Below are 26954 nucleotides of genomic sequence, written 5' to 3' on the forward strand. Positions count from 1 at the left end.
AATAATAATAAAAATAAATTATCATTATTATTACATTATTATTATTATTGTTGTTGTTGTTGTTATAATATTACTATTATTATTATGATATTATGGTTATTATTATGATATTATGGTTATAATATCATAATAATAATAATAACTATTTTATCATTATTATTATTATTAAGTTACGCTATTGACCTATGACAAAACCTCGACGTACAAGTGGAACAGAATGTAAACACGCCTGTAACTGCAGTGCATTATGGGACATGTGGTGAGTTCAGGCAGGCAGAGTTATTTAAATTTAGAGAATGCACTCCAGCTCCCAGAATGCACTGTTCTCGTTCATTTCCTCTACAAACAAAAATGGCGTCGCACGGAGAAGATACGGTTGCTAGCAAAGCTGCTATTTCAGATGAGCAGGCAGAGAGAAAAACAACGGCAGTGTCATTTGGTTTCACTAAAACTGTTAATAAATTTAAACCGGCCACCGGAGGACCTCCAACTGCTCGGGTTGAAAAAGATTATTTGACCGGAATTGACAGGAATGAATTGCAGAGGTGCGCTCGTTGTGCTAATGCTACTATTAAGCCGACACCGTAACGGTTACGTTTGAAATGTGACGTTACTTGGTAATCTGAGGACATAATTTAACTAAATGATCTTCTCTAACTCGTGTATTCTTGCAGTTCAAAACCAACCGAGAAGCCCAAGGACCTCATCATCCCCCTGATCCAGAAGAACCGCTGGAGCCGAGCGGGGCAGCGCGGGGAAGGGAACGGGAAGCCGGAGGCAGCGGAGCGGGATGGGGATTCTGTGGAGTCTCAGGCTGTGAAAGAGCTGATCGAAGGTGTGGATGGGAGGAAGACATCCTGGTGGACAGTGAATGGGAGCATCAGTCTCCTCATGAGTCTCTTCTGCTTTCAGATTCACGGAGGCAGCTTGAACTGTGGGAGAATGGACCTCAGTCAGAGGGGAGCCTCAACCTCTCCATCCCGCTGCTGATGCAAAACAAAGTGCCAGACGGCTTTGAGGACGGAGACCATGTCAAGGTGGACCTGCGGCCTGAATCTGTGAGTAGGGGAAAGTGGTAAAGGTGACTAGCTATATACTTCCTTGAACAGGTTAGGATCGGTCTATGTCCTATACAAAACAAAATCATTCTTAGATCTTGAGATTTTAATCTGTTTTGAGCATCTTTCAGAATGAGCTGTTTTAGGGCCTCTTATCACTTTAAATCTAAATAATCTGTTGTTTACACTCGCATGTGAAAATAGCTGTAAACAGATGCTCAGTTAGACAATCGTACGTCTTTGAAAAGCAGAAGTAGAATCTCCTGCACAACCAACAAGAATACAGCAAGTGGCTTCTGATTGATAAGTCAAGAACAAAACACTTAATTTTTCCAGCAGCCATTGTACAGCAGTAACACCAGCTGACCAAACGTGTTGGGGTTGCTAGGTGACAGACAGTAATTGCTCATTTGAGAGATTTTTGAAACGGCTCATTTTCTAGACACCAAAAAACCCCTAAAATGGCTTAGTGTTTTTCTTTTTAAGCATTTGTTTTGTTTTTAGAAGCAGATGAGACTCAAATGGAAGCAAAACGTGAATTTTTCATAATAGATCCCCTTTAAAATTGATTCTAAAGTTTTTGAAGTAACGGATTAAGGAGAAGTATGGAATATTGTATCATATTGTATTTGTAGTTTCAGTTGTTATTTCCATCCATCCTCTGGAAATTTGAGTCTTGAAAAGTTTTAGACATGAACAATTTGCCAGACCCTGATTACATGAACTATGACCCTGATATTCTATTTAAAATTGATCTATTGATGCGGTTGTGTGAATCAATACATGTTTTAATCGGTAATAGCAAAACCAGTTGCTGGTACCAGACAGTTTGAAAGCAGCTTGTTGCTTTTATGCATTTATTGTCAGACTTATAATTATTTTGCTTAAAAATACCAACTTGTAAGATGTTTGGCAATAAGACGAAGAAGAGCATCACTTCAGGGTCTCATGAACAAGAAGGAGCAGCAGCTCCTCCACTCTATCTGCAAGGCTCCGTCCAGACACATTAGCAGGAAGATCACTTCAGCCACTTGTGTTCTGGATCTTGTTCTTTCATTCATGATCCATATTTTATGACCATATGGTGGGTTGAAGCGCTAAATTAAGAGCTTCGCCTTCCCATCTCTGCTGTTTTCTCCTAGCTATGGAGCCGAGCAGCGACTGCTTTCTGCAGACACAGAGCTTGAAATCCTTGCTTGAGTTTCATTTAGGTGTTTTCAAGGTTTGGAAAGTGCTTGATTTCAGTATAAAGTCTTTGAAAGTTCTTGATACTCAAACTGCACAGTTTTGTCCAAAGTGCAATCAAAGGTTTGATTAAAAACTTAAATTTAGAAAACATTATTTACAGTTTAAACAAGATATTTTCACACACCTAATAAAAATACTTTTTTTTCTCCCTGTCTGAAGTTAAATCAGACCAAACACTTGTTTAAGTTAAAATGACCAAAATTATTTCTATTTGCTACATGTCAGAAAACGAAGCAAGAGCATTTTTTTAGTAACTTACTTTATATTGAGATAAAGCATTGAATCTGAGCAAGAAGTTAATTTACCTTAACACAATTTGTTTTGTTTCTGGGTAACAAATATTTATTATTCCTAATTTCTCAATGACTTATTGATCTGTGTAAATTGAATTTAAAGGTTGACCTATATTATATATGGTTTTTTGTTAAATTAGTGTGTAAGCAAGACATTTCAAACCATAAAATATTGTTATATTTTGGTTCATTTTGTCCCTGCTGTAAAATATCAATAATACTATCACAATGCATTATTAATAACAGTAATAAATATTATTAAGGCTGCACCGATTGCAGTTTTCTGGCTGATTGCTGATTACCGATTTTTAAAAAGCCTGATCTATCTATTCCTATTTTGGAAGTTACCAGTTTTTTTCTTTTGTCTGAAATTTTGCTAAATAAAGCGAGAAAGTTGCTGAGTTGGCAGCAGTGGAGTGACTATTCCTAACTGAAAGCTTGCAGCCGTGACCCGGTGGGTCAGTCAAACGTCTCTCACTGCAGAGCAGAAGAGGACAGCGGCTGATTTTTAGATTTTTGCTGAGGTAAATAAGATCTGTGGATAAGATCAGCTTCACATCCAAGTATCAGGTGATCACCGAACTCCCAAAATTAAGGAAATTGTCACAGATAAATCGTTGCACCCCTAAATATTATCATGTAATAATGAATTTAAACTGCCTTTTAGTTCATTTTTATAGTTTTTAACCTCAAAGTGCTGGAAAAGTTTGAAATCTTACCTTAATTAAAAATGCATGAAAAGTTCTTAATTTCATTGTGGGACGGATTAAAGTTTCCTCAAACCGTATAAAAATATGATATGAACATCACGATATAATCTCTGATTCAGGCGTTTATTTTAGCATGAAGTTCCTGACAGTACAGAATCTCTCCTGGAGTCGACTGGCAGCTGAAATTTGAGTGTGTGAAAGTGCTGAGTGGCCTGACATGGCTGCATGCGTCGACAGGACAGTACGGCTTCGGTGGCAGACGGGCGTCAGCGTTCTCCCCAGAGACATGAGGGCAGCCAATCACATCCCTCTGTTTGTTTTCATAAGAGGCCTGGCGTGTCCCCTCAGTATGTGCTCAGTCACCTCCCGTCTGAGCGGCCGGACGCCCGAGTCACAACGGCCCCGGCGGCCCCGGGCCCGTTTGGATGTCGCCTCCTGTGTCAGAGGGCGGCTGCCTGCCGGCCAGCCTCGCAGGAAGTCCTCCAGAGGAGACGGAGGGGGGCGGCCGCTCAGATCAGCCTTTTGACTGAAGTCTGAGTGTGACGGCCCCGGGGCCAAACGGCTGAGCAAGGGCCACGGTACAAGCTGCTTCTCTCTCTCAGCTGCTGCTTACACGCTTTGTTTCAGAACTCCAAAGTTTACATAATCTTCCAATTAGGGATGAACCGATCCGCTTTTTTCAGCTCTGATACCAACATCTGAGGTTTAGAGTGGACCAGCGGACCGAGAACCGGACCCAAGTAAAAGTAGCAAAGCTTCAACAACTAACAGTGAACAGAAGCCGTCCAAGAAATTACTCAAGAGTAAAAAGTTCACTGAAGTGCTGAGTAACTGATCACAATGTCAATCATTTAATATTTAAAAATTACAACATCAGATGGACCAAAATATAAAGTTAAGTGGAAAGTTTGGTATCTTAAGGACTAAAATGACAATAATTCATGTAACTAACAAAAAAATAAAATCAGGCAAAAGAATGTTTTCTTTATCAGTTTCTTTCTATAAAAACATTTGAAACTGTAACAGAAACTGCAGGTGTGTCTCTGTGTCTGGTGGGATTTTGTTAAAACTTGTTTGTTTTTCAGTGGGTATAAAATCCAGAAAATATACTCAAGAGTAGAAATACTTCTTAATAAAGTAGTAAAAGTAAAAAGCACAGCGTGGTCAAAATACTCCTAAAGTAGGAGTAAAAGGTTACTCAGGTAGATGTAGCTAGTTGCTACCATTTGTAGTTGGTGTTGAAGCCTTCATGAGGTCGGCGCTGCTTTGTCTGATTAATTCTTCGTTTTTATTTGTGTTTAATTTTAGTCGACGGAGGCGGACTATGAGAGCGTTCCTGTCGAGGCTTATGGACTCGCTATGCTGAAAGGAATGGGCTGGAAGAAAGAAGAGGGAATCGGACGAACATTCAAACAGTAAGATTTACTGTCTCTGTCTTCTGTAACAATAAAAATCTAACACTTTTTAAAAATCTTGTTTGGACATATAGTTTATAACCATAACTGCTGCCGTTCTTGTACAACCATCTGCTCCGTTTTTACTCATTTCTAAATAACATTTATGATGTTTTCTGGACCAATATACTGTATAGGAGGGTTTCCCCCAGTGTATCATAAGCCTGGTGGGTGACCAGGCTTTACTTGTGCCCCCACCAGGCTTAGCAATGCTTATTTATTTAAGTCTTTTTAAAATATTAGATGTTTTTTAGACTTTATAGTTGGTGTCCAGGTATTAATCTTCCAGTCTTTCAGTGACACATAATTATCACGTGATATTTTCAACTTTAAACATTTTTTAACTCAGAAACCCAACAAGTCGCTGGATGAATGACTGACCTGCCATCCAGCCACCGGGCTTAGCAGGTTCTCTGGGGGAAACCTTGTATTATAAATACTCAATATTTATTTTTTAAATGTAAATTATGTACATTTTGAAAACTTGATGCGCCTCATTTTAAATATTGAGTCCTGTCTGTCTCTTTCTAATAACTACACAGTATTTTCGGTAATTAAAAAAAAAGTATATTGTTGTTTTTAATCTTGTTTTTTTCTATCACTTTAACACTTTTATGTCTGTTGCTGCTGTTTAAAAGGTCTGTTATCCTATTAATTTAAAACTAAATATTTATGAGTGTTTAAAATGACTCCACATCCACTCACCAGTTCATACCAACGTTTTGTTTTTGTAAACCATGTAATTCTGTTTTCTATCTAAGAACAAACCATTTTATCTCTTGTGCCTTTTAATCTTTGCATATCAGTTTATTCTTCATTGTAAAGTAACTTCATGAATCTCAGAGAAGTTCTTTATTTCATCTTTTTCCTCTTTCTTTTATTTTGGTTCTAGTCATAAGTAGATTCATAAAGTATGACACCTAATTAAATCAAAAGTTTTCTTTTACACATTTAAAGCACAGGTCATCATTGTGCAGGTTAATGTTTCCTCCTGCTTTTTACTACCTGCAGCACGTGTGTCAAACTCGAGGCCTGGGGGCCAAATCTGGCCCGCCGTAGCTTTTTATCTGGGCCTATAAACTCCAAACTACATCAATAAATCACTCCAGTTTTTCAACAAATCTGCAGAACGCACAAAAGCAACAGATTCTCGCATTTTTTCTGATTCTTACTGCAATTCTTTCTCAAAGTTGCCTCACTTGACGTCATCTTTTATGGTCTGATTGTTGTCAATACGGCGATTCATAAAAGGTCACATTTAGCATCATACATTAGTGCAAATATCATAAATTTGCCTTACAAATATTTATAAATTAGCACCACAAAATTTAGGATTTTAATTGCAAAAAATACTCAAAAACAACCAGAAAGTCCTGGTTGGACTGGTCAGTGTGGAAAGGTTTTAAGGAACACTGAAACAAACAGCCATTTATTGACATTTTAATGGTTTCATCAATGCATTCTGGCGTAACCGGCCCTTTAAGAACATTCAGGTTTTTGATATAAAATGAGTTTGACCCCCTGACCTGCAGCGAACAGCTGCAGTTTATTGGTCTGACAGATTTTTTTCTTTTTGCTGCAGAGTTTTGCTGTTCAAACTGTATTTTATTTTATTCATTTATTTTTTCAGTGGTCTTCCAGATGGCAGCACACATTCCACCAAGACCTGCAGAAATTATGTTTTTAACGACCAAATTACTCGCGCTCTGATCACTAATAAACCTCGTTAATGCTGATCTACGAAGAGCCAACATGATGGAAGCATCAGGCGATGAGTTTGTGTGTTTTCTGGCTGTAGCAGCAAACGTCGTTCTCTCTGGTCGCGGTTCTGGAGCTGGCAGAGATTCGCTCCACACCCGTCTCTATTTTTATTGCCGCTGCCTCAGGGCTCGACGATCACAGACATCCAGTCGTTTATTTTCTTCTGTTTTGTTTTTTTCTCTCCTTCCAGTTTCGTTTCTGGTTTCTCTAAATCTCCTGAGGATTTTTTTTCCAGGGCATTTAATCAAATCTTTTTGTTTTATTATCTTAATTTTGTTTATTTATAATTAATTGGTGCTTTACATGCATAGGCCTGTCACAATAACTAATTGTACTGCATAATAAATTGTCCCAGAAGTTATTGCAATAAACGATAATATTGTTGCTTCGAGACAATTTTCAGTTAATATTATAGTAATGGCAAAATAATGCAAGAACACAATAAACTCTAAATTCAAATGAACATTTAACACTGGAAATTGAAGACATTTTAAATATGCAAAATAAATAAAACAAATAAAATTATAAAGTCTCTATGAATAAAATTTTCCTTGAAAAAGGAGCCAGTTGAGACCAAATCACCAGACTGGAGATTTTTATTTTCTAAGTTTTGGTAGTTGTTTAATTTTTCATGTGTTTATTTGATTTTTTTTGGCCCAGCTTTACACGTTACACAAGCTTCTGCATTTCTCAAAAATCTGCATTTAATTTTATTTTCTTGCAACAGTTTTATCACTCCACAGATCGTTTCTTAATTAAAAAAGTGAAACACAGAAGGAGCGGCGTCTCCCTGCAGCCTGATTTAAATCCTGCACATGTCCAGGTCTCTGTTCATTGATCGAACTCCGTCGCCCACAGAGACGTGAAGCCAATCGAACACCAGCTCCGTCCGAAAGGGCTGGGCCTCGGCGCCGATCGATCGGCCATCAAGGATCTGGAGCCCAGCAAGCGCCAGCGGCCGCCGAAGCCGGGCGAGGAGCAAACCAAGCAGGAGGAGCTGGCCATGGCTCCTGGCGGCTGCGTTCTGGTGGGATCCGGGGCCCACAAGGACCTTTACGGCAAAGTAAACTTTACATGGAGTCAGAGGTGCACCGATTTTGGTTTGTTGAGAAATCCTGACCTGTTTGAAATGGTGACAAATTAAGAAAGTCGCCAAGTTGGCAAAAGTGGGGTGATGATTGTTAACTGCAAATGTGCAGATATGACCCGGCGGGCCGGTCTGTCAGTCAAACGTCTCTGACAGGAGAGCAGAAGACGACAGCGGCTCATTTCTGGATCTTTGCTGAGGTAGAAAAGATCAGCTTCACATGCTGATCTCCAAATTTAACCCTTTTAGGCCAAACATGTCAGCAACGATGCAGCCAGATTTGCAGAACCGTAATCCCACCACACCTGGTGTCTGAAAAATCCAACGGTTTCTGAGAGGGGAGACGTTGCGCTTTCCAGCCGATATCGGGTTATTACAGTAATTATCTGAAGGTCACTTTTAACTGCTGGATACTGAAAGTTCCAGATGTTATGAATAAATGGGTAAACATATTTACTCCCAGGACATTTATAGAACTTTGTACAATCAAAATAAGCAAAAATATCGAGGCAGAGATTTGAAACTCAAAGGGTTAAGGAAATCGGCGCAGATAAATCGGTGCACCCCTGAACGCATCTCTGGCCGTCTAATTCACATGAAAAATGTCTGATGTGTTTTTGTTTCTGTGGCAGATTGAAGGCGTAGACGCAGACAACGCTCGAGTCGTGGTAAAACTCGCCATCGGCGGAAAGACGGTGACACTCAGCCAGTACGGAGTTAAACTGGTCGGGAGGAAAGAGTACGAGAAATACAGCAAAGACCTCAGTGAGTTTGAAGTCAAATTTATTTATGCATCACTTTTAAAAACAGGTTCAAAACCGAAGAGCTACTAAAACAATCAGGCAACAGAATAAGACAATGAAAAGAGAAAATAAGAGTAACAACAAGTAAATAAAATAAAATAAGTAAATAAAATAAAATATCACAACAGAAAAGTTACAGTATGAGGCCTCATTTAAATGCTAATAAAAACAGTGTCACTTGTTTTTTGTTATTTTTATTTTTAAAAAATCTTTAATAAAACGATACTTTTTTCAGGAAATCAAATGTAAAAAAACAAAACAAAGGTAAAACATATAACGGCTTACGGCTAATTTAAAAACTAGAATTAATTTTCCTAGACGGTGAACTCCTCAATGAAAAACACAAAATTATAATTATTTTGTCTTTTTCCTGCACAGCAATAATATTAATGATACAATGATATTTTACGTGATGTTTGCAGTTATTTAACTTTTAGGACTTATTTTCCATTTTTACGTCTGTAAAATGTAAGTTATTCCCGGCAACAAAAGAAAGAATTTCTTCTACAACTTTTACTTTGAAGAAACGTAAATAATAAGAGTTAAAACATTTAATTTCTCCTTGGGATCAATAAAGTCTTTTTGAATCGAATTGTTCTGCTTGTTCTTTAATCACAGCAGGAATAAATTCATCCTGTAGGGCGATGTTATTCTAATTTATTGAGAACTAATGGTTCTGTCCGACCCAACTCACAGGTCGGCTCAGTAGGGCCCACAAAGAGAAGGAGAAAGAGAAGGAGAAGGAGCGACAGAGACTTGAGGAGAAAGAAAAGAGCAGCAGCAGTGACAAAGTCAAACACAAGTCATCTGAAAGGGAGGAAGGCAAAGACGAGAGGAAGAGGAAACACAGAGATTCAAGTCAAGACAGGTACGTTTTCACTTCAAATCACCTCGTTTCCTTAAAGGAGACCAGTTATGATTCCTTCAACAGGCCAGCATGCTACAAAACACGTTCATTACATTTTTTGCATTAAATCATCCTTGGATTTTAGTGGCTTACACTCCAAGGTGAAAATGGCTGCAAACAGATGCAGCCGTACATCTTTGAAAAGCATTAGTAGAGCTGCCTGCACGACCAACAACAATGCAGCAAATGGTTTCTGGGATGGTGAGTCAACAACAAGACACTTGCCATTTCCAGCAGCCATTGTACAGCGCATGGAGCGATAAAACCAGCTGACCAAATGTGCTGGAACTCAACTTGGGTTGCTAGGTAACAGGCGGCGTTCCGCTGGGGTTGCTAAGTAACAGGCGGAGTTCCGCTGTGGTTGCTAAGTAACGGGAGGAGTTCCACTGGGGTTGCTAGGTAACAGTGGAACTGCTGAGATCACCTGCTGATTCTGTAGGTTTTTGAAACATCTCATTTTCCAGAGCCCAAAAATTTTCAACTGACTGCCAAAAATGTCTGCTGGTGTTTTTAAAGGACTTGGGCGTTTCTAATAGCATTTGAGACCCAAATTAAAAAAACAAAAACATGCCAGATGTCAATTTTGCTCAATAGGTCACCGTTAAATCCTTGACTGGCTGTTTTTTTATGTTTTGTTCCTGTGCAGAGATAAGCCACCGGTGAAAGAAGCACGGCAGGCTCCAGCTCCTCCCTCCTGGCTCCAGAGGGACCTGAAGGTCCGCTTCATAGACAAGGCGTTTAAAGGCGGCCGCTACTACAACTCAAAGGTAGCGAAGCCTCGGCTGCTTGTCTTTGTGTTTCACTCAAACGTAGCTCAATGCTGTGAAGTTGAAGGTCAGGACATGATTATTGACTCTTTGTCACTGGCCTCCCACTTAAGGTTGTCTTTGCTGCTCACAGTGGCAGCTTTGCTAACAAATCCAGACGTAATCAACATTATTTACACAGACTTTAAAGAGAATCAATGTTTTATACCACTAAATATGGTCTTATAGTACTATAACCTTCAACTAGAAGTTTAACTGTATTTACAAAAATCAGCAGAAATCAACAATATTTCTACTTCTGCTGCAAAAACAAAATAACATCTTGATTATCACAGCTTCAGCATGGAAATCTGCCAGTTTAAACAACTGTCACACTGATAATAACGTTGAGTTTTTGCACCATGACTGCTGATGTTTTTGTAGCAGATGGTTTTTAAACCTTTATTTGTTGCTTAGTTCCAGTAAACTCAGGATTGTTTTCGAACTCACTTCCCTGTAGATGCGAGTGGAGGATGTCCTGACGCCGTTTACCTGCGTGTGTCGAACTGAAGAGGGAAGACTGCTAGACGGTGAGTCAGCCGTGAAATCTCTCGCTCATTTTGTGTAAGTTTGTACTCAGGCGTTCCCTGTGGGCAAAATGTGTTTATCTGTTTATGCAGCATCAACATAAAGTTGCTATTACTCAGCCTATTTAGTTTAATTCATTACGGATGTCTCGTGGTTAAAACAGCCTCAGTCTCCAGTTAGACCTCAGTATGAACCATGTTAACCTGTTTTAGGAAGAGTTTTAAAATTTAGTAGTTTTAAATTTGACATGCATAAACAGTTAAAACCTCGTTTCCATTTTCGTAGGTTGTTTCCACTCCTGATAGTCCAGTAGATTCGGTTGGTTTTGGAACCAAAGTTGCAACATTTGTTACATTTTCAGCTGGTGAAGTTTGCTTTCACACTGCACTGAGTCAAATGACCCAAAATAACAACTCTGGTAAAAATTAAGAGCCCCCACTTCACTGAACCCGACTTTGGATATTTGGAGGAATCAATATTCCTCCAAATATTGATTCCTGAACTCTTCGTGAGTTAAAACATTAATATTGTTGTTTCTAAATGAATTTCAACTTGTTTTTTTGTTTTTCTTTTTGCATTATTTGAGGTCTGAAATCGCTGCATCTTTTTCGTTATTTTGACCATTTTTCATTTTCTGCAAATAAATACTAAATTTTTGCTTGGAATTTTGAAGACATGTTGTCAGTAGTTCATAGAATAAAAGAACAAAGTTCATTTTACTCAAACATTTACCTATAAAAGTAAAATCAGAGAAACTGATCGTTTTAAGTGATCTCCTTAGCTGTCTTTGAAAAACCTGTTCCCCTCCTCACCTGTGGGGGCGCTGCACTAACCCACCTGAAGGAAATGATACGAAAACCTCTGAAGAACATATGAACCCAACTTCCTTCTTCACAAAATGCAAACAAAAATGGAGTAGCGTCAGATTGTAGCGGGGGTAGGATTCACACCAACCCTGTTGGTCCCCTTTAATCAAACTCCAGTTTGATTATGGTGAAAGTCCAGTTTGTTTGGGACGGTGTGAAAACTTATGGACGAAAAATTTAAAAATCAAAGTACTTTATTGATCCCGAATGGAAATTAAATGTTGTTGTAACTCATATTAATTCAGATTCTTCAGAGTTGTTGCAGATGTCGTTTTCATGCAGCAGTCTGAATTGCAGCGATTCTGAAGAAGCCTCTGACTGAAGACACTGTTTTCCCAAAGGACTCTGATGAAGAAGATGGTCAGATTGTCCATAATTTTCTTAATGTCATGAAGAATCCTTCTTTAAATCATCGTCTCCAGAAGGGAAAGGTGAATTCTGGTCCACCTATTAACTTTGGTTTCTGTTTGTGAACGGCTCCAAAAAGCAGGAAGTGGCCCACAGCCTGGGGATTCTGGGTAAATACAACGTAAACAACCGTGTGACTCTAGCGCTAGCGGGAAAATAACTCTTGGTCTTTTACCAAGAACAAAACAAAAAGCGCTAAAATCTGACGCTACTCCATTTTTATTTACATTTCCTGAAGAAGGAAGTTGCGCTCATTTCTTCTTCAGAGGTTTTTGCGTTTTCTTTCTGTTCTTGTTGCAGCGCCACCACAGGTGAGGAGGGGAACAGTTTTTTAAGTAGCTTGGATCATTTGACTTGGTGCCAAATGTAACAAATGTTGGAAGTCTTCCACTCCTTTGATTTAAGCTTACTGTGCTTGTATCATTTTTCTTTTTCTCTTATCGTGAACTAGCGTTAGACAAAGTATTCATACTCTGCACAAGCAAATTAGATCCACACTTTTCAGATTTATCCTCACACTATGCAATTATTTGTTACTTTTTGTTGGTCTGTCGCATAAAATCCGACACTTACTGAGCTTCTAAATGTAATTTTCTAGCTGTCCTATCTAAATATTTTGTCAGTATGAAGTAAAAAGTGGACATGTTTAGGGAATAATTGAGCAGAAACAATCAGCAGCCTCCAGCCTTCATGAAAAAGCAGCAGAATAATGATCGGGGACCGGATGATCAATCCGCTCCCGACTGCTGCTATGGAAACGGCCGCTCTAAATTACGTTAGCGACTAACCCGTCTCTCTGTGGCAGATGTGAAGCAGAACATGCTGGAAACCATCGTCCCAAAAGGAGAGTACGACGCCGTGATGGTGGTTCTGGGCGAGCACAGAGGACAGGTGAGCAGTGGGTTTCGTTTTTATCCGGTCTGGATGTAATCAATCGATTGATTGATTGCTGCTAATCGCCGGTCCTTTGTTTGTCGGATCAGGTCGGCCGTATTCTTCAGCGGGATAAGAACAAGTGCAGAGCGATGGTGCAGCTCGACAGATACGAGGAGAAGTTATTCACTCTGGATTATGACTCCATTTGTCACTATGTGGGAGCCTCAGACCACTGATATCAGGCTTTTTGTAATGTTCAGATGTAACTTTAAATCATGCAATGTTTTTTAATAAAAATATATTTAAAAAAATCACATCTAGATTTGTTTGTTCAGATGATGGTATTCCTCTTCAGGAAAAGACAAACGTTTCACAGCAATGTTGAAATTTATTATTATGGCCAGAGACGGTTGTAGGAGCAACAAAAAAGTCAACATTTAATATAAAACATATTTACAACATGGATGCACACATCTAAAAATAAAATGTTTAAGATAACTTTTTCTTTTGCGTTCCCTCGTAATAAACTAGTAAATTGACTTTTGCCTTAACAGAGCCTCTGAATATTCAAATATTTGTCACTTTGGTGCAGAAAATCTATTGTCTGTTTTTTCTTGAGTAATTCAGAGGTTGGACTGCCCATGAAAACGGCCCTTTATTAGCCATTTAGACAACCAAACTAAATGGTTTATCACTTTATTACACTGAAAATAAAAATAGTCCAAATAGTTTGGATGTATTTTTTCTCTGTTAATGGAAAGTTTCTGTTTATGTTTGACCTGAATTCTAATGAAAACGATTTAAAATAGACGTATATTAGCTCAAAATAGATGTTAATGTACGCAGAAAAACTTCATACTGTAGCAGGAAGATTCAGTATCCAAGATGCTGCATGAATTAACTGGTACATTGTTGCAAGGGAACGAAAAAAAACTTTTGTACGACGGAGAGTTGGGGCCAAACTAAAAATTTGAAAATAAAACCACAAGAATGAAGTCATAATAAGAAATGTCATGAGAATACAGTTGAAATAATAGCAATAAAGTTATAGATTTATGCAAATAAAGTCACATTACGACAATATGAACAGGTGAGAAGTTAAATATTTGGTTTGGATGTGATTAACTGCTGCTAATCGCAGGGAATAATTGAGCCAAAATAAGCAGTAATGAAGATATAAATAAAGTAATTAAGTATTACTTTGTTTACTTTATTACAAGAATAACAAAATATTACAAAGATAAACTCATACAAGAATAATCTATATGAGAATAGTCATTTGACTTTATTCTCGTATTATTTAGACTTTTTTACTATATTTTTGCATTCCAACTTCTGGTAATATTACTTTATTCTCATAAAATTATGACTTTATTTTCGTAATATCCTTAACATAACACTACGACTTCTTGAAATATGACTATTCTCCTATTATTTTGATTTTACTCTTGTAATTTTATTTATTTTTTGTATGGCGCTAATATTCCGTCGTACATTTGCGAGGTAACGCAACAACAAAAAAATCTCCCCATGTCCCTTGGGTGTTTCCGTACTAAAGAGCTAGCAACAGCGCTTGTGTGTTTGCGGCCGTCCATACGGGATCTTTTCCCATCTCTCGTCTTTCCGGACTTTTTTTCCGTCTTCACCGGATCCCGGTTCACTCCTTGGGCGGATGGTTCGCGGCGTTAGCTCGCAGCACCGCCCCGGGACTCGGGTACGGCCGCTGCTGGAACAGCGGCCCGGCGGCCGTCGTGTCTGCGCCCGTCTTTGCTTCGTTGCGTTTGGGGAGGCCGCTTGACCAAGAGCCCCTGTGAAGATTAAAACATTCATTTTAATTAGCAGCTTGATTTCATGCGCTAATCCCACAGCTGAGAGAGGGATTAGTGACTCTCCACATCAAAGCCTCGCTAATAGCGCTGGTTATGATAAATCAGCTCATAAAGAAAGATGATGGAAGTTTCTGGAAACAGAATAATCTGCAGGTTTCAGCAAGTCAAATTTAAGAACTTTAATGCTGCCTTGAATGAAACTTAAAACAAAAAAAACAAAAAAACAACTGTAAATATGGAGAGTGGTTGGTGGAAAGCTACGTTGGCTTAATAAGGAGTAAATTTAAACCAAAAATCTAACTTTACATTGATCACACATTTTCTGGAAAAACAAAACAAAAAAAACAAATGAAATTTCTGAAATTTGAAAGTTGAAAATTGGCAAGGAAAAACATGGAAATTTTTAGATTAATCTCGCATATTTTCTAGAATTTTTTTAAAATTATCCTCAACTTTTCGAGAAGAAACCTTCAGAATATCTGAAACCCCTAAACCCCTCTTTTCTTTCTGTGAGGGATCAACCTGAGGCGTTTTGGTAAAGAGCAGCTGTGTCAACCTGTGGGCCGATGGGATCGATGTTGTTACAGAGGTCGCGCCCAGCATGTGAAACCAGAGCATCTGCAGCGCCTGACTCAGAAAACTGCAGCCGCCTGGCTCCCACGGGGTTACCCGTCACGTGACTCGCCGTCTGCTCTGCAGTACCAGCAGGAGTCGAGCGAAGTTTCAACCCAGCATGCATCACGTTGCACTGCAGCTGCAACCCTCCGCAGTTAGTCAGTGTTGCTCTAAAGACTTCCTATTTGATTAACAGTAGTAATCTTAAAAAATATGAAAAATGTAGGCTAGTAAAAGTCAAAACTAGTTGAATTCAATCAAAAGTGAAAGGTAAATTCATTATTTACAAATGGGGCTGGACGATATAAGCGTTTCATACCAGTCTATATCAATAATTATTGATTAGTTTTTATGTTTTAAGTATCTGAAATATTTCCAAACTGATGACTTGACCTTTACTCTTTTATCCACCGTTTTCACTCCAAGCCATTTATTATTTTTAAGCAGTTATGAGGTAAAATGGCAGAACCTTAAACTGCTGCTGTGCCAGTTACTCAGCAGGTCGTTGCTAGGTAACCAAAGAATGAACGAGTTGCTAGGTAACCAAAGAATGAACGAGTTGCTAGGTAACCAAAGAATGAGTGAGTCAGGTGATTCCACCAGCCTTTCTTAGCAAATATATGGTTAACTTCTGGTTTTGACTTAATGCTTTTATTTTGTTAGGACAACTTCCGCTGTATAAACTATAGAAGCTTAAGACAAGTTGTAACAACGTTAAAATGAAATTGTGAATTTGCTTTATTATAATCAGACACCGAGTTACAGTTTTTGAATTAGAGTTGATATTTTTAGTGCCGATATTTTTATTTTTCTTACACTGTAGAGTTTTCATGCAAACACTTAAGCTTTTATGTACAATATCAGAAATACAATAAAAATGCTAATATGTTATTGTCTAAAATGCAATAATAAGGGATGCATCTGCAGCTAAAAGAAAAGTTTAAACATCAACGTGTGAAAAACTCAGAGATTTCTGCTCGACGAACAATACATCAAATGGCTGATCTGATGATTATTTTTTAAATTACCTAATTAATAATTGGATAATAAGCAGTGCTTAATAGGAGATTTTTTAATGGAATCTGAACCATATCAAGCTAGAACTACGCTTACTTGAGGTGTTCTGGGTAGAACTTATTTGCAGACGAAGAAGCTTTTTTTTTATCTTAAATGCTAAATGTTTGTATTTTTTTGTGCATATTTTGCTTAATTGCTGCTGAGTGTGTCATTTCATAAACTTTTCTCTTTTTAGTTTATTTACTACAGTTAATGGTTGAGTTATTTGATGATTATTTACATTTTTGATTTATCAGGATTAATAATTTCAGCCTGTATTAAAACATTTGCATAATGTGTCAATAGTCAGGGAAATTCAAATGAGTATTTTAAACATTTTTTTCTTAAAGCTGGACTCATTTATTTATTTAGAATATTTATATCCTATATTTTACTCACATTTCCTCCATCATAATGAACATTTTAAACAGAGAGGTTTTTTCCTCATGTTTCCTGCTCATACGGTACCTTGGAGCATCAGAATAGGCACTCGGGTCCATTGGGTCCATCTCATCGTCTTTTCTTCCTGTAAAACAAATGAAGCTCTCAACATTTACTACTATTTAAAAAACGGAGGTAAAAAAATGAGACATTTCAGGACATTACCTCTTTTGTTTTTGCCATACGGTGGCATGTCGTCTCTCCTCTGCTTCCTTCTGTCCCTGTCCCGTCCTTCGTCCCGGTCTCTGTCTCTCTCTCTGTCCCGTTCTCGGTCCCTGTCCCTTTCCCGGTCTCGTTCCCGATCTCGGTCGCGGTCTCTGTCCCGATCCCGGTCTCGTTCCTTCTCTGGCTTTTCAAACGGCCTCTCTGCTCTTTCGTCTGTGACATCAGCTAAAAAAAAAAAAAAAACAGCATAAAACGTGAGGATGTTTACAAAAATAATTCATGAATATTCAAAAACAAACTGCTCATGTGTTAGCTTAACGCAGGGGGTCCAAACCTTTTGAACTGAGGGCCAAAATCACAAAGCTGAAATTATTCAGGGGCCACAATTTTATTTTTTCCCCATTATTGTGAATTCTCTCTTTTTTTAGATTTACCTTAATGTTTACAGTTATTTAACTTTTTGCACTTTCCATTTTTAAGTCTATGAAATGTTTTTAGTTCATTCCAAGGAATAAAGGAAAGAATTTTCTTTTACAACCTTTACTGTATTTAGCCAAATGTAATGGAGGGATGTGCCAAAGTTTGTTTTTGAGTAAAAACATGCTGGATGTTTGTGGTACGACTAATAACACAATAATAATAATAATAATAATAATTAATAAAAAGGTTAACTCAAGAAAAATTATTTGTGTTGTCCTTAACATTTTTCCGTTTAAGAAGATACAAACATAGAACATCTCATCCTAAAAAAACTACTGAAAGTGTTGGATGGACAAATTTGAGCTGTTCTTGAATTGCAGTCAGGGGCCACAAAAATTAATCAAAGGGCCACAAATGGCCCCTGGGCCGCACTTTGGACACCCATGGTTTAAAAAACAGTTTCAGTCCAAAGTTTGCAAACATAAATCACATTTCTTGTGAGCTTTACATTATTTATTAATTAGTTTTTATTGCTGACTGTCTTTAATCTACAGGTGTTAAAACGATTCATGTTCAGGTGCTTTTTGTAGCAAGTATGTAAACTTCTGACTGCAGTGATATATAGCTAAAGAATAATAACTGAGACTGCTTTATTTTACCCTTCATTTTCTTGGCAGGTTTTGTTATAACTGCAGTCGGGTCATTTGGTGAAAGCCAGGCCACCATATCTGTCTCTACATTCCAGTAGTAAGGAAGACCGCTGTGGATTAAAATGGAAGATAATTGATTTAAGTGATAATTAAAGACTCCAACACAAATCTGTGAGGTAATTTGGTATTTCTGTAAACTCCCAAAGAGTTGAATTTAATTTATGAGTACATACCAGGACGGATCGAACACTTTGTACCAATTTGGAGGAAGGTTCTCTAGTCTGGTGGATTCATAATCCACATTGTTGTCATCGTAATCTTCAGCGATAATCTCCTCATCTACATCTGCTGGAAATAATCAGAGTATATTTGTTAGAAGAGACAGATTATAAGGCAACAAGGAAAATAAATAACTATAGCTAAAAGTAAAAACTATGTAAACCTTGATCTGTTGGTTTAACAATCCCTCTCTTGGCCAAGCGGGCCAGAAGTGCCGGAGGAAGAGGCATTCTGCAAAACAGGAATTAGGATTATGTTTGAGCTGAATGAGGGAAACAAGATAAAATAACATTTTACAACATCTGTCAGACAGCATTAATCTAAAACGATAATGCTCAAGAACTGCAGGATTCACAATCAACTACCAGTCATGCACTCCAAACATCTGGATTTGTAGAAAAGTTAAAAGTCTCATTTCCTGTTTCCCAAAACATGGTCAAGAAGATGCTCTGGTCAAATGTGGCCAAAATGTAACATTTTGGGCTGCATGCAAAAACCAAATCTGTGACTGAAACCTTGTGTTTTACCCTGAACTCACCAATCCTGCAGTAAAACTGAGGTTTTCCACAACAGGCACAGGAAGCTGTGATTGGATGATGGCTGGAGTTAAATTCTGGGCAATCATGAACGAAAGCTTTAAATTTTCTATTATAAAATCCATTTCTGAGTCACAATTATGTACTACTTTATATTAGTACTTCACATAAACAACATTTAAATTTTGTGACAAAATGCTGCTTTTGAAAGGCACTGTAAGACTAAAAAAGGAAAAAAATACATTGAATATGTCGGTGTTGTTGCACCTACTGCACTTGTCCATGCAGTTGGTCGTTTCATAAATTAAAAGAGATTAGATAGTCAGCAAAGATTATTAGGAATGTTACTGAAAATATGCTCTAATATTTAAAAGCTTCTAATCTAGATTGTAAAGTTTTGATTCTGTAGTTACGTTCAAACAAAAACAGGAATATATGAGTACAGGGTTTAAAAGCTAATCTGCGTTTACAGAGATTACAAAGTGAACTGAAAAGCTAATGTGAGCATTATTTCCTTTTCAATAAATTACGTTTATTGAAAAGCTAAAGGAACAGTATTAGCTCACATTTTCTGTTTAGGTTGTGACTGTAAATCAGAATAAATCGTTTTAAACTGCTTTCGTGTTTCACAGTGACAGAAACCACTAATGCAACATTTTAAACGTGCTAGCTTTTGGATTATTTATTAAAAGACTAATCATTTAGAGTTATTGTGTGCAACAGTAAGCAAATATATATCAAGAAGGAGAAAGGTGCATGGCCTGGAGGGGATAACGATGTAGCAACAGCTAAAAACACCAAGCAACAAGCACGCTGTCTTTATCTCAGCATACACTAAAAGATAAACACAACTGCCTTATAAGTAAGATAAATAATTAATAGTAATTTAGTTCTTACCTGTATTAAAAGAATTTGCTAGTTACTTGTCGAGAGAACCGTTGATACCGCCGTTTGTTAGGAAAAAATAAAAAAGAAAGCCGCCGGCGGCGCACATCGATTACGTCACCGTGTCCGCTTGACGTCAACAAAGATGGAGGAGTATGCCCGTGAGCCTTGGTAAGATTAGTTTATACATTTTTGTCCTTAGCTATTTGCCAAGCATATGAGATGTGTGTTACAGGTTCGGCTCTCGCTTCATATTGATTCTGTTGGTGAGACTTTGTTTTGACAGACTTTGTTTTTGTAATACGGATGTAATGTTTGCTTCGATAATAAATAAACAGCTGTTGTCCAGCAGCAACTGCTCTACACACTCTGTGCTTTTAATTGTAAAATGCAATATTTTATCGGAATGCCATGTTTCTCTGAAATTACAATTGAAGCGATTTTATACCAATAAATCAGTAGAGTGTAGATAAAATTTAATAAAGTCATTGAGATACATTACAGTTTTTTCTCATTGATTTGGTGCATTTCTCCGAGCAAAATTCAAATGTTTATTACTGTTAGTTCATCCACCACAAATAGTCATTTGTGCTCAACATGGTTGCTGTTTGCATCGGTTGCTTCTGTATTACCTGCTTTTTTATAACATAATTTGCTTATGTCTATCTGACATAATGACCTTCTATGATCACTGAATCCAATGGATGTTTCTTATGTTCATTGTAAATAAGTTTATACTTTTCTTTTGTACGATACTGTGGACAAATTAGAACTACAAAGTACATATGCAGTAAAATTGTAAAAATAATAATAAAAAATACATTCTCAGTGTCATTTAACTGTAGATTTCAAATGGCTGTGCAAATAGTCTGTTGCTATCTTGAGCATTTTCAGGTAGTGTCACCAAGATATTACTTTTTTGTATTTGAAGGTTACCAACTTGGTTTTGCAATTTGTACATTTTGCAATTGTTTTAAGAAATGCACTATAGCAAGTTAGAAAACTTTAATAATAATAATAATAAAAATAATAATAATAATAATAATAATAAACTAAATACACAGTTGTTATTTAAAAGGGTAAAAAAAACCATCCAGCTGTTTTGAATAAAGTCCATTTTTTAACTGATTAGTGTGACTGACTGACTGTAAACCAGAAGTTTTGCCAGGTTCCTTCTGTCAACATATAAATGTAGACAGACATACTCTGAAGCATCTTTGAGGTCCCAAAAATGCGCTATAAAAATTTTATGTATTATTTCATGACATCATCAGTGACCTTTAAAAAACAGCTGTTGCTGGCCAATAATCAGGGAAGGAAAATAAGGAAATTTCCAAACTATTTCAAGTTGTTAATTTTAAAATAATATTTAAGTAGAAAATATTTAAAGACAGTTGCCATTCTTTTCAGCAGTTGGTGTCCAAGAAAGTTATCACGAAGTTCAGACTGTGCAAAGTTCAGAGGAACTATAAAAATTAAAACTAAAGGTCCATCTGGCACTTTACATGCCTCAGTTTTCAAAATAAATATTGATATTTTAGTCTGGTTAGTTCTGCGTATTTCCGAGCTACTTTCAGAATGAGCTGTTTTAGGGCGTCTTGTCACTTTAAATCCAGACTGCTGCTGGCCACGCCCCCAACTCAACGGTTACACTCGCACTTGAAAATGGCTGAAAACACATGCCCACTTCTAAGGACGCACATCTGTAAAAAGCATTAATATGCCGCAGGTGTTTTCTAAATGGTAAGTCAACAACATAAAACTTGTCTTTTCCAAAAGCTATTGTACAGCGCATGCAGCGGTAAAACCAGCTGCCCAAAAGTGCTGGCGCTCCGCTTGGGTTGCTAGGTAACGGGGCTGGGCTATGCTAGGGTTGCTAGGTAACGGCGCAGTGCCCGTCGATCGGGAGGTTTTGAAACGGAATTTTCCAGATACCCAAAAGACATTAACTTATCGCCATATTGTTAAAGGTTAGGTGGGGTTTTTAGAAGCAGTTAAAATGCGCAAGACAGATATATTTGTAAGTGTTTTAGACCCTTCAATATCGACCATTACCTTCTCTGTATATCAAATATTCTGGAGTTAAATCTAAGACCGTTAGGACAAGCTTTTCCCAATCTAGATATGTCCCAAGAATCCCAAAAACACCAGCAATTACAACAGTGTGACAGTAAATGGCTCAATCACAGAAATTGTGTGGCAGGCGGCTGTGCAGAAATAAATCTCTGGAAACCTCAATAAACTGAACAAAAAAGGGGGAAGAATTCCTCCCCAACAACACGAGTCATAAAGTAAACAGAAAACTAATCCTGAGAGTTATTGCTTCTAAATTGGGGCTCCACGAGCTATTTAATAAATTTTTCCCATGGCTGGATTGACAGTAATGAAAATGTCATTTTTTTTTATTTTTTGTTTTTGCAAGCTAGGAAACTGTTTCATAGCTGTGATTAAAAACCATTTGATTTGAAATGCTATTGTCAACTGACACTGAGGATTTATCTGTCTCTAAATGTCCTTCATTAATTTCTGTGTGGCAGTGTTGTGAATGGTTGTTACTGTTACACTGAGCAGAATTGTAAATTTAAAGAGTAAAGTAGCTCAAATGTAAATTAAAGAATGATTCTGGGCTGAAACTTGATGGAACCTAACATAATACTGTAAAGACTCTTTGGAAAACTATATTTATATTTTTAAAATAAATATGATTTTATTTCAAATAGAACATAGGAATGCATGAATAGTAGATTTTTAGGGTGTTTTCACACCTAATAGTCCAGTGGACTCAGTTAGGTTGGGAACAAAAATTGCAACATTTGTTACATTTTCAGCTGGTGCAGTTCACATTCACACTGCACTGTGTCAAACAAACCAAACTCTGAAAAACCAGTTTCCTTCCTCGCCTGTTGTGGCGCTGTGTCAATAACAACTGAAGGAAACGACACAAAAACCTCTGAAGAAGAAATGTAACTGTCTTCTTCACAAAATGATAACAAAAATGGACTAGCGTCAGATTTTAGAGGCTGTGAGATTTCTTTTTTGTCCTTGGTAAAAGTCCACGACCCAGCTAGCATAATACTCACACATTTGTTTTGGTTGTATTTACCCAGAATGCCCTGTGCTACAGTTTGCTTCCTGCAGAATGGAGCAGTTGATTGCCCAGAGTTCACTTCAACCGAACCAAGACCTAGATTTTTAGGCGGACCAGATTTTACTTTTTTGGTCCTCAATAGATTTTGATTATTCATTCGCACTTCCCCAAACAAAATAGATTTTTTATACAAACAAGCTAGTTTAATTAAAGCGAACTAAACGCAGTTGCCTTCCTGCGCTATTTCATTCAATTCAAATCTCGCTTACAGCACAGTCTGGGCTTTCTCCCATTCACTTGGATTCCTCTGGTAGAATTTAATTCGGGCCAATCAGAAAACAGAAGGAGAAGTTGTGAACGATGATGTCAATTTTCTTTGCCATTTTATAATTGTAGACTTCCTATAGTTTTAGCAATGGCAGCGGAGGAAATGAGCAAAACCATTTGGTTCAATTGAATTAACATTAACAGCTATCTTGGTCGGACTGGCACTTCTCTCTTTGCAGTCCAGGATGGTTGATTACAGTGCAGGTAATTTCCAGTAAGCTTCGTAGCGTCAAACTGGTGCAAAACTGGATGTTAATATCCTCTTCTTTGTCTTTGTCTTGTTCCCATTATGACCAGCATCATTCATCTTGATTTTGTTTTCCTGCAGCCCCTGGAGGATAGTGGATGACTGTGGAGGGGCTTTCACCATGGGTGCAATCGGTGGAGGCGTTTTCCAAGCAGTGAAGGGCTTTCGAAATGCTCCGGCTGTAAGTTTAAGAAATACCAACTAAATATCATGGTAGTTTTCTATCTGACTGCTCGTTTAAAGTGATCGTTGTAATATTTCAGGGTGTTGGACACAGACTCAGAGGAAGTGTAAATGCAGTGAGAGTAAGAGCTCCTCAGATTGGAGGTAAGGGACGATTGTTTTGCTAATTTCCTGAACTTTTTAGCAGTTTTCTTTTTTTTTTGGATTTGTCATTCCTGAATTGGGTAGTAACTTGTTACATTTGCTTAACCACATTTACTTGAGTGACTGTTTTGAAAAAAATTACTTTTACACTGTATTTTTAACTTTCACTTGAGTAAAACTATGTTGAAGTAGTGGTACTCTTACTTGAGTGTAATTTCTGGGTACTCTGCCCACCTCTACTCATTTCAGACAGTATTTCATCATTTGAATTACTAGAATGCTACAGACTTTTGTGGCTTAACTTTGTCTATTTTTACTTTTAAATGTATTTTTTGCTTTCACGCAGGCTAGCTGATGCTAACTGGTTTGTGTTCCAGGCAGCTTTGCTGTCTGGGGAGGCCTTTTCTCCACAATCGACTGTGGTTTAGTCCGACTGAGAGGAAAGGAGGATCCGTGGAACTCCATCACAAGTGGCGCCCTGACCGGCGCCATCCTGGCAGCACGCAGTGAGAGAAAACTACGCAGCCGTCGCCTCCCAATGGCCGCCATACTTCATACCACTGAGCGCTGCTGTGTTTTTCTTTAGGTGGTCCGCTAACGATGATGGGCTCTGCAATGATGGGGGGAATCCTGCTGGCGCTCATCGAGGGCTTTGGTATTCTCCTGACTAGATACACAGCACAGCAGTTTCAAAACCGTGAGTTGATTTAGGGAATGATCATCTTATGGTACTAAAGGTGCCATTTTATTAAACTTTCAAAGCTTTATAATCGAGCTAAATCAGAAACCAACTATTTCCTCACCAGAAATACTTGGTTAGAGTGATGAATCAAATTTTTGGTTTTTGAAAACTATTTTTTCACTAATGCGCTCTTTGGGTTTCCAAAGTTCGGAGAGATGTCAGCTCACCAAACGGCGCCATCTTGTTTTGTGTGTTACAAGAATACAGTGGTAATACAAGATTAAAGTCATATGACACTGGAGTCAAAATAATAATTTTACAACAATAAAGTCGTAACATTTGGAGAATGAAGTAGCAGTTTTATGAGACAACACAAAAATTGCAAAAAAAAAAAAATATTATCCAAGCATTTTTTATGTTAAATTTATTTATATAGCCCAATTCTCCTAATAGTAAAACTTTATTCTGGTAAATAATCCACCGTCCAACTCAGAATGGATGATTGAAATGAAAGTAATTTCCTTCTTTAAAAAAATGGGAGGAAAAACTTGGAAATCGGATCTGATATGAAAAAATTTGAATTTATTTTCAAGCCTTATTCATGGCCTGTTTCTGATCTAATTTATTGTTTATTGAATTCGATTCCAAAATTCAACAAAACAGTAGCAACATTTGAATCTGCCATGTTTGGTTGTTTCTTCTTCTTCTGTTCTCCAGCTTTGCCGTTTACAGAAGACCCCAGTCAGCTCCCTCCGAAGGACGGAGACCCGCAGCAGCAGCAGCAGAGAACCAAGGGATTGTTTCACTAGATACCTTCTGCAGACGCAGTGAGTCCCACCGCAGCGTACGGAGCAACATCACTGCTAAGAGGACTTTGAAAAGTAGATGCACTTTGTTGAAACACCTCAGGGTAAAATGTTGTGATTTAGTGTTTAAGAATGAACTTTGACATGTAAGAATCCTTCAGATAAACATTATGTTGTCTTCTTGAGAACGTTTTGTTTGTTTTGTGTCAATCCAGTAGTCTCTTCTCCTTATGGATTTATTTATGTGACATATGCTAGAAATATTTAATCTTTCTTGAATTACTGAGCGTTCTCCAGCTGATTTTAATACGATCCAGTTTTTAGTACATTTACAGAGCTGACCTATGAGTAAAAAGTATTTTGCAGATTATCTGAAAAAATAAAGTAGCAGCCTTTTTTTATTCAAGCAAATACTGTGAAAGATTTACATTTACAGCTTTCTGGCTTTTCACCAGGAAGCTTGTTCAATAAAATTCAGACAAACTTTACAGGAAATCAGTTTGGAAAATGCCAGAACGTTCTGCTGAGCGTTTTATTTCTGCAGCTCATGTTTCCAAAAGTCTGTGCTAAATCTGGAGCGGCCAATCAGTGAGCTCCTCACACAGACTGCACGCATTTGAACCGGATCCGTTAACATTTACATTAATGAGCCGACGTTAATGGAGAAAAGTATTAATACCTCAACTTTTTCTACTTTCTGTCATGTTGCAAACGTTAATGCACGACTATTCGTTTTGAAAAGTAACTCGAGCTCAGAGAAACTAAAACGATCCTGCATCACATCAAACCAACGCTTCTTTACGACAGCATTAGGGACACGATAAGAAAATACAAAAACTAAAATTATGAGAATAAAGTCACAATATTACGAGAATAATGTCGTTATTAGGCAAATAAAGTCTCATAGGATTATAACTTTATTCTCGTATTATTTCAACTTTATTCTTGTATTATTTTGAATTTATTCTGGTAATATTGTGACTTTATTCTCGTAATTTTATTTTTTCATTTTCAATCTTTCCTCACTAAAGCCCTGATACTCTGTCGTATCTCCCAGATTTTTTTTTTACTTGCAAAGAAAATTTAAAGCCATTTATCCTTTTCCTTCTGCTTAACATCTGTCCACTGTTGTATGTGTTGCTATCACTTACAATCCTATTCAAATACGTCGACGATTAGGTTTGTAACAAAACAGAAAAGTAGAAAAGTTAAAGGGTATAAATACTTTTAGCGAGATGCTGCATGTGAAAGATTTAAAACAAATCAAGTAATCGTCTTTCTCAACAGATTTAAGCACCAAATTCAGTGTTTTGTGACGTCGCATCTTGTTTGCTCAGCAGGTTTTATGATGAAGTCTTGATCTGACTCTGTTTTGTTTTCTGTATGTAAATGTCAGCTATCGATGCTAATGAACGTCTGCTTAAATTATGCCAGCATCATTTCACTCTGCGCAGTGAAACGTCGTGTCGCAATAAGGAAAAATCAATATTGATGTTAGTTAAACGGCCGTTTTATCTGCTGCAATCACCGTCAACCAACCCAGTGATTTTATCTAACGACCAAAACGTTTCACATGTAAACTCTGTATAGAAAGATTGTTTATTTTATCAGAATATATTTATTGTGTAAAAATGGAATAAAGATTTGAGATGTTAAAGGATTTATTTGTTGTTTTACTTTTTGGAGTGTATAATAAAAGTTCTGAAATTACTTAAAAATAACACTTCTACGAAACTGATTTGAAACCAAAATGTGAAAACTTAATGAATTTAGTACATCTGTGCAACTTTTACACT

At 37.4% G+C, this 26954-nt stretch overlaps 3 protein-coding genes across 6 annotated transcripts; 2 read left to right on the forward strand and 1 right to left on the reverse strand.

Annotated features, from left to right (window-relative positions):
* The first annotated feature begins 300 nt into the window (after positions 1-300).
* Positions 301-13119, forward strand: gpkow (G patch domain and KOW motifs). The gene is made up of 11 exons (XM_015044239.1): positions 301-545; positions 675-835; positions 913-1058; positions 4618-4724; positions 7383-7587; positions 8244-8376; positions 9111-9282; positions 9968-10088; positions 10588-10657; positions 12735-12820; positions 12913-13119. The coding sequence occupies exons 1-11, from the start codon at positions 316-318 to the stop codon at positions 13039-13041; spliced, it is 1560 nt and encodes a 519-aa protein (XP_014899725.1). The 5' UTR covers positions 301-315; the 3' UTR covers positions 13042-13119.
* A 300-nt stretch (positions 13120-13419) lies between these two features.
* Positions 13420-19784, reverse strand: pqbp1 (polyglutamine binding protein 1). 2 transcript variants are annotated; one of them, XM_015044258.1, is made up of 7 exons: positions 19694-19784; positions 18424-18491; positions 18215-18326; positions 17991-18091; positions 16912-17136; positions 16774-16831; positions 13420-14613 (listed from the first exon to the last, which is right to left on the reverse strand). In XM_015044258.1, exons 2-7 carry the CDS (start codon positions 18488-18490, stop codon positions 14463-14465), a joined length of 714 nt encoding a protein of 237 aa, XP_014899744.1. In that variant the 5' UTR covers position 18491; positions 19694-19784; the 3' UTR covers positions 13420-14462. The 2 variants fall into 2 exon arrangements, with proteins under 2 accessions (XP_014899744.1, XP_014899740.1); XM_015044254.1 differs by having other exon boundaries at positions 18215-18329.
* Positions 19782-26818, forward strand: timm17b (translocase of inner mitochondrial membrane 17 homolog B (yeast)). Of its 3 annotated transcripts, none has more exons than XM_015044268.1 (6): positions 19782-19852; positions 23425-23524; positions 23607-23670; positions 24048-24176; positions 24257-24367; positions 25070-26818. In XM_015044268.1, the coding sequence occupies exons 1-6, from the start codon at positions 19827-19829 to the stop codon at positions 25159-25161; spliced, it is 522 nt and encodes a 173-aa protein (XP_014899754.1). In that variant the 5' UTR covers positions 19782-19826; the 3' UTR covers positions 25162-26818. The 3 variants fall into 3 exon arrangements, with proteins under 3 accessions (XP_014899754.1, XP_014899763.1, XP_014899772.1); XM_015044277.1 differs by lacking the exon at positions 19782-19852 and adding an exon at positions 21298-21424; XM_015044286.1 differs by lacking the exon at positions 19782-19852 and adding an exon at positions 21556-21656.
* The last annotated feature ends 136 nt before the right edge of the window (positions 26819-26954 follow it).

This window comes from Poecilia latipinna, unplaced genomic scaffold, assembly GCF_001443285.1.
Source record: "Poecilia latipinna isolate Pla-1442-1.1 unplaced genomic scaffold, P_latipinna-1.0 Scaffold36, whole genome shotgun sequence".
Classification (NCBI taxonomy): Eukaryota; Metazoa; Chordata; class Actinopteri; order Cyprinodontiformes; family Poeciliidae; genus Poecilia; species Poecilia latipinna.

Coding starts and splice junctions, on each gene's coding strand:
- gpkow (XM_015044239.1), top strand. CDS start 316: ATGCACTGTTCTCGTTCATTTCCTCTACAAACAAAAATGGCGTCGCAC. Junction 1,059..4,617: donor TGGACCTGCGGCCTGAATCT/GTGAGTAGGGGA, acceptor GTTTAATTTTAG/TCGACGGAGGCGGACTATGA. Junction 10,089..10,587: donor GCCGCTACTACAACTCAAAG/GTAGCGAAGCCT, acceptor ACTTCCCTGTAG/ATGCGAGTGGAGGATGTCCT.
- pqbp1 (XM_015044254.1), bottom strand. CDS start 18,490: ATGCCTCTTCCTCCGGCACTTCTGGCCCGCTTGGCCAAGAGAGGGATT. Junction 18,092..18,214: donor AAAGTGTTCGATCCGTCCTG/GTATGTACTCAT, acceptor TTTAATCCACAG/CGGTCTTCCTTACTACTGGA. Junction 17,137..17,990: donor ACCTGCCAAGAAAATGAAGG/GTAAAATAAAGC, acceptor TTTTTTTTTTAG/CTGATGTCACAGACGAAAGA.
- timm17b (XM_015044268.1), top strand. CDS start 19,827: ATGGAGGAGTATGCCCGTGAGCCTTG. Junction 23,671..24,047: donor AAGAGCTCCTCAGATTGGAG/GTAAGGGACGAT, acceptor TTTGTGTTCCAG/GCAGCTTTGCTGTCTGGGGA. Junction 24,368..25,069: donor AGCACAGCAGTTTCAAAACC/GTGAGTTGATTT, acceptor TCTGTTCTCCAG/CTTTGCCGTTTACAGAAGAC.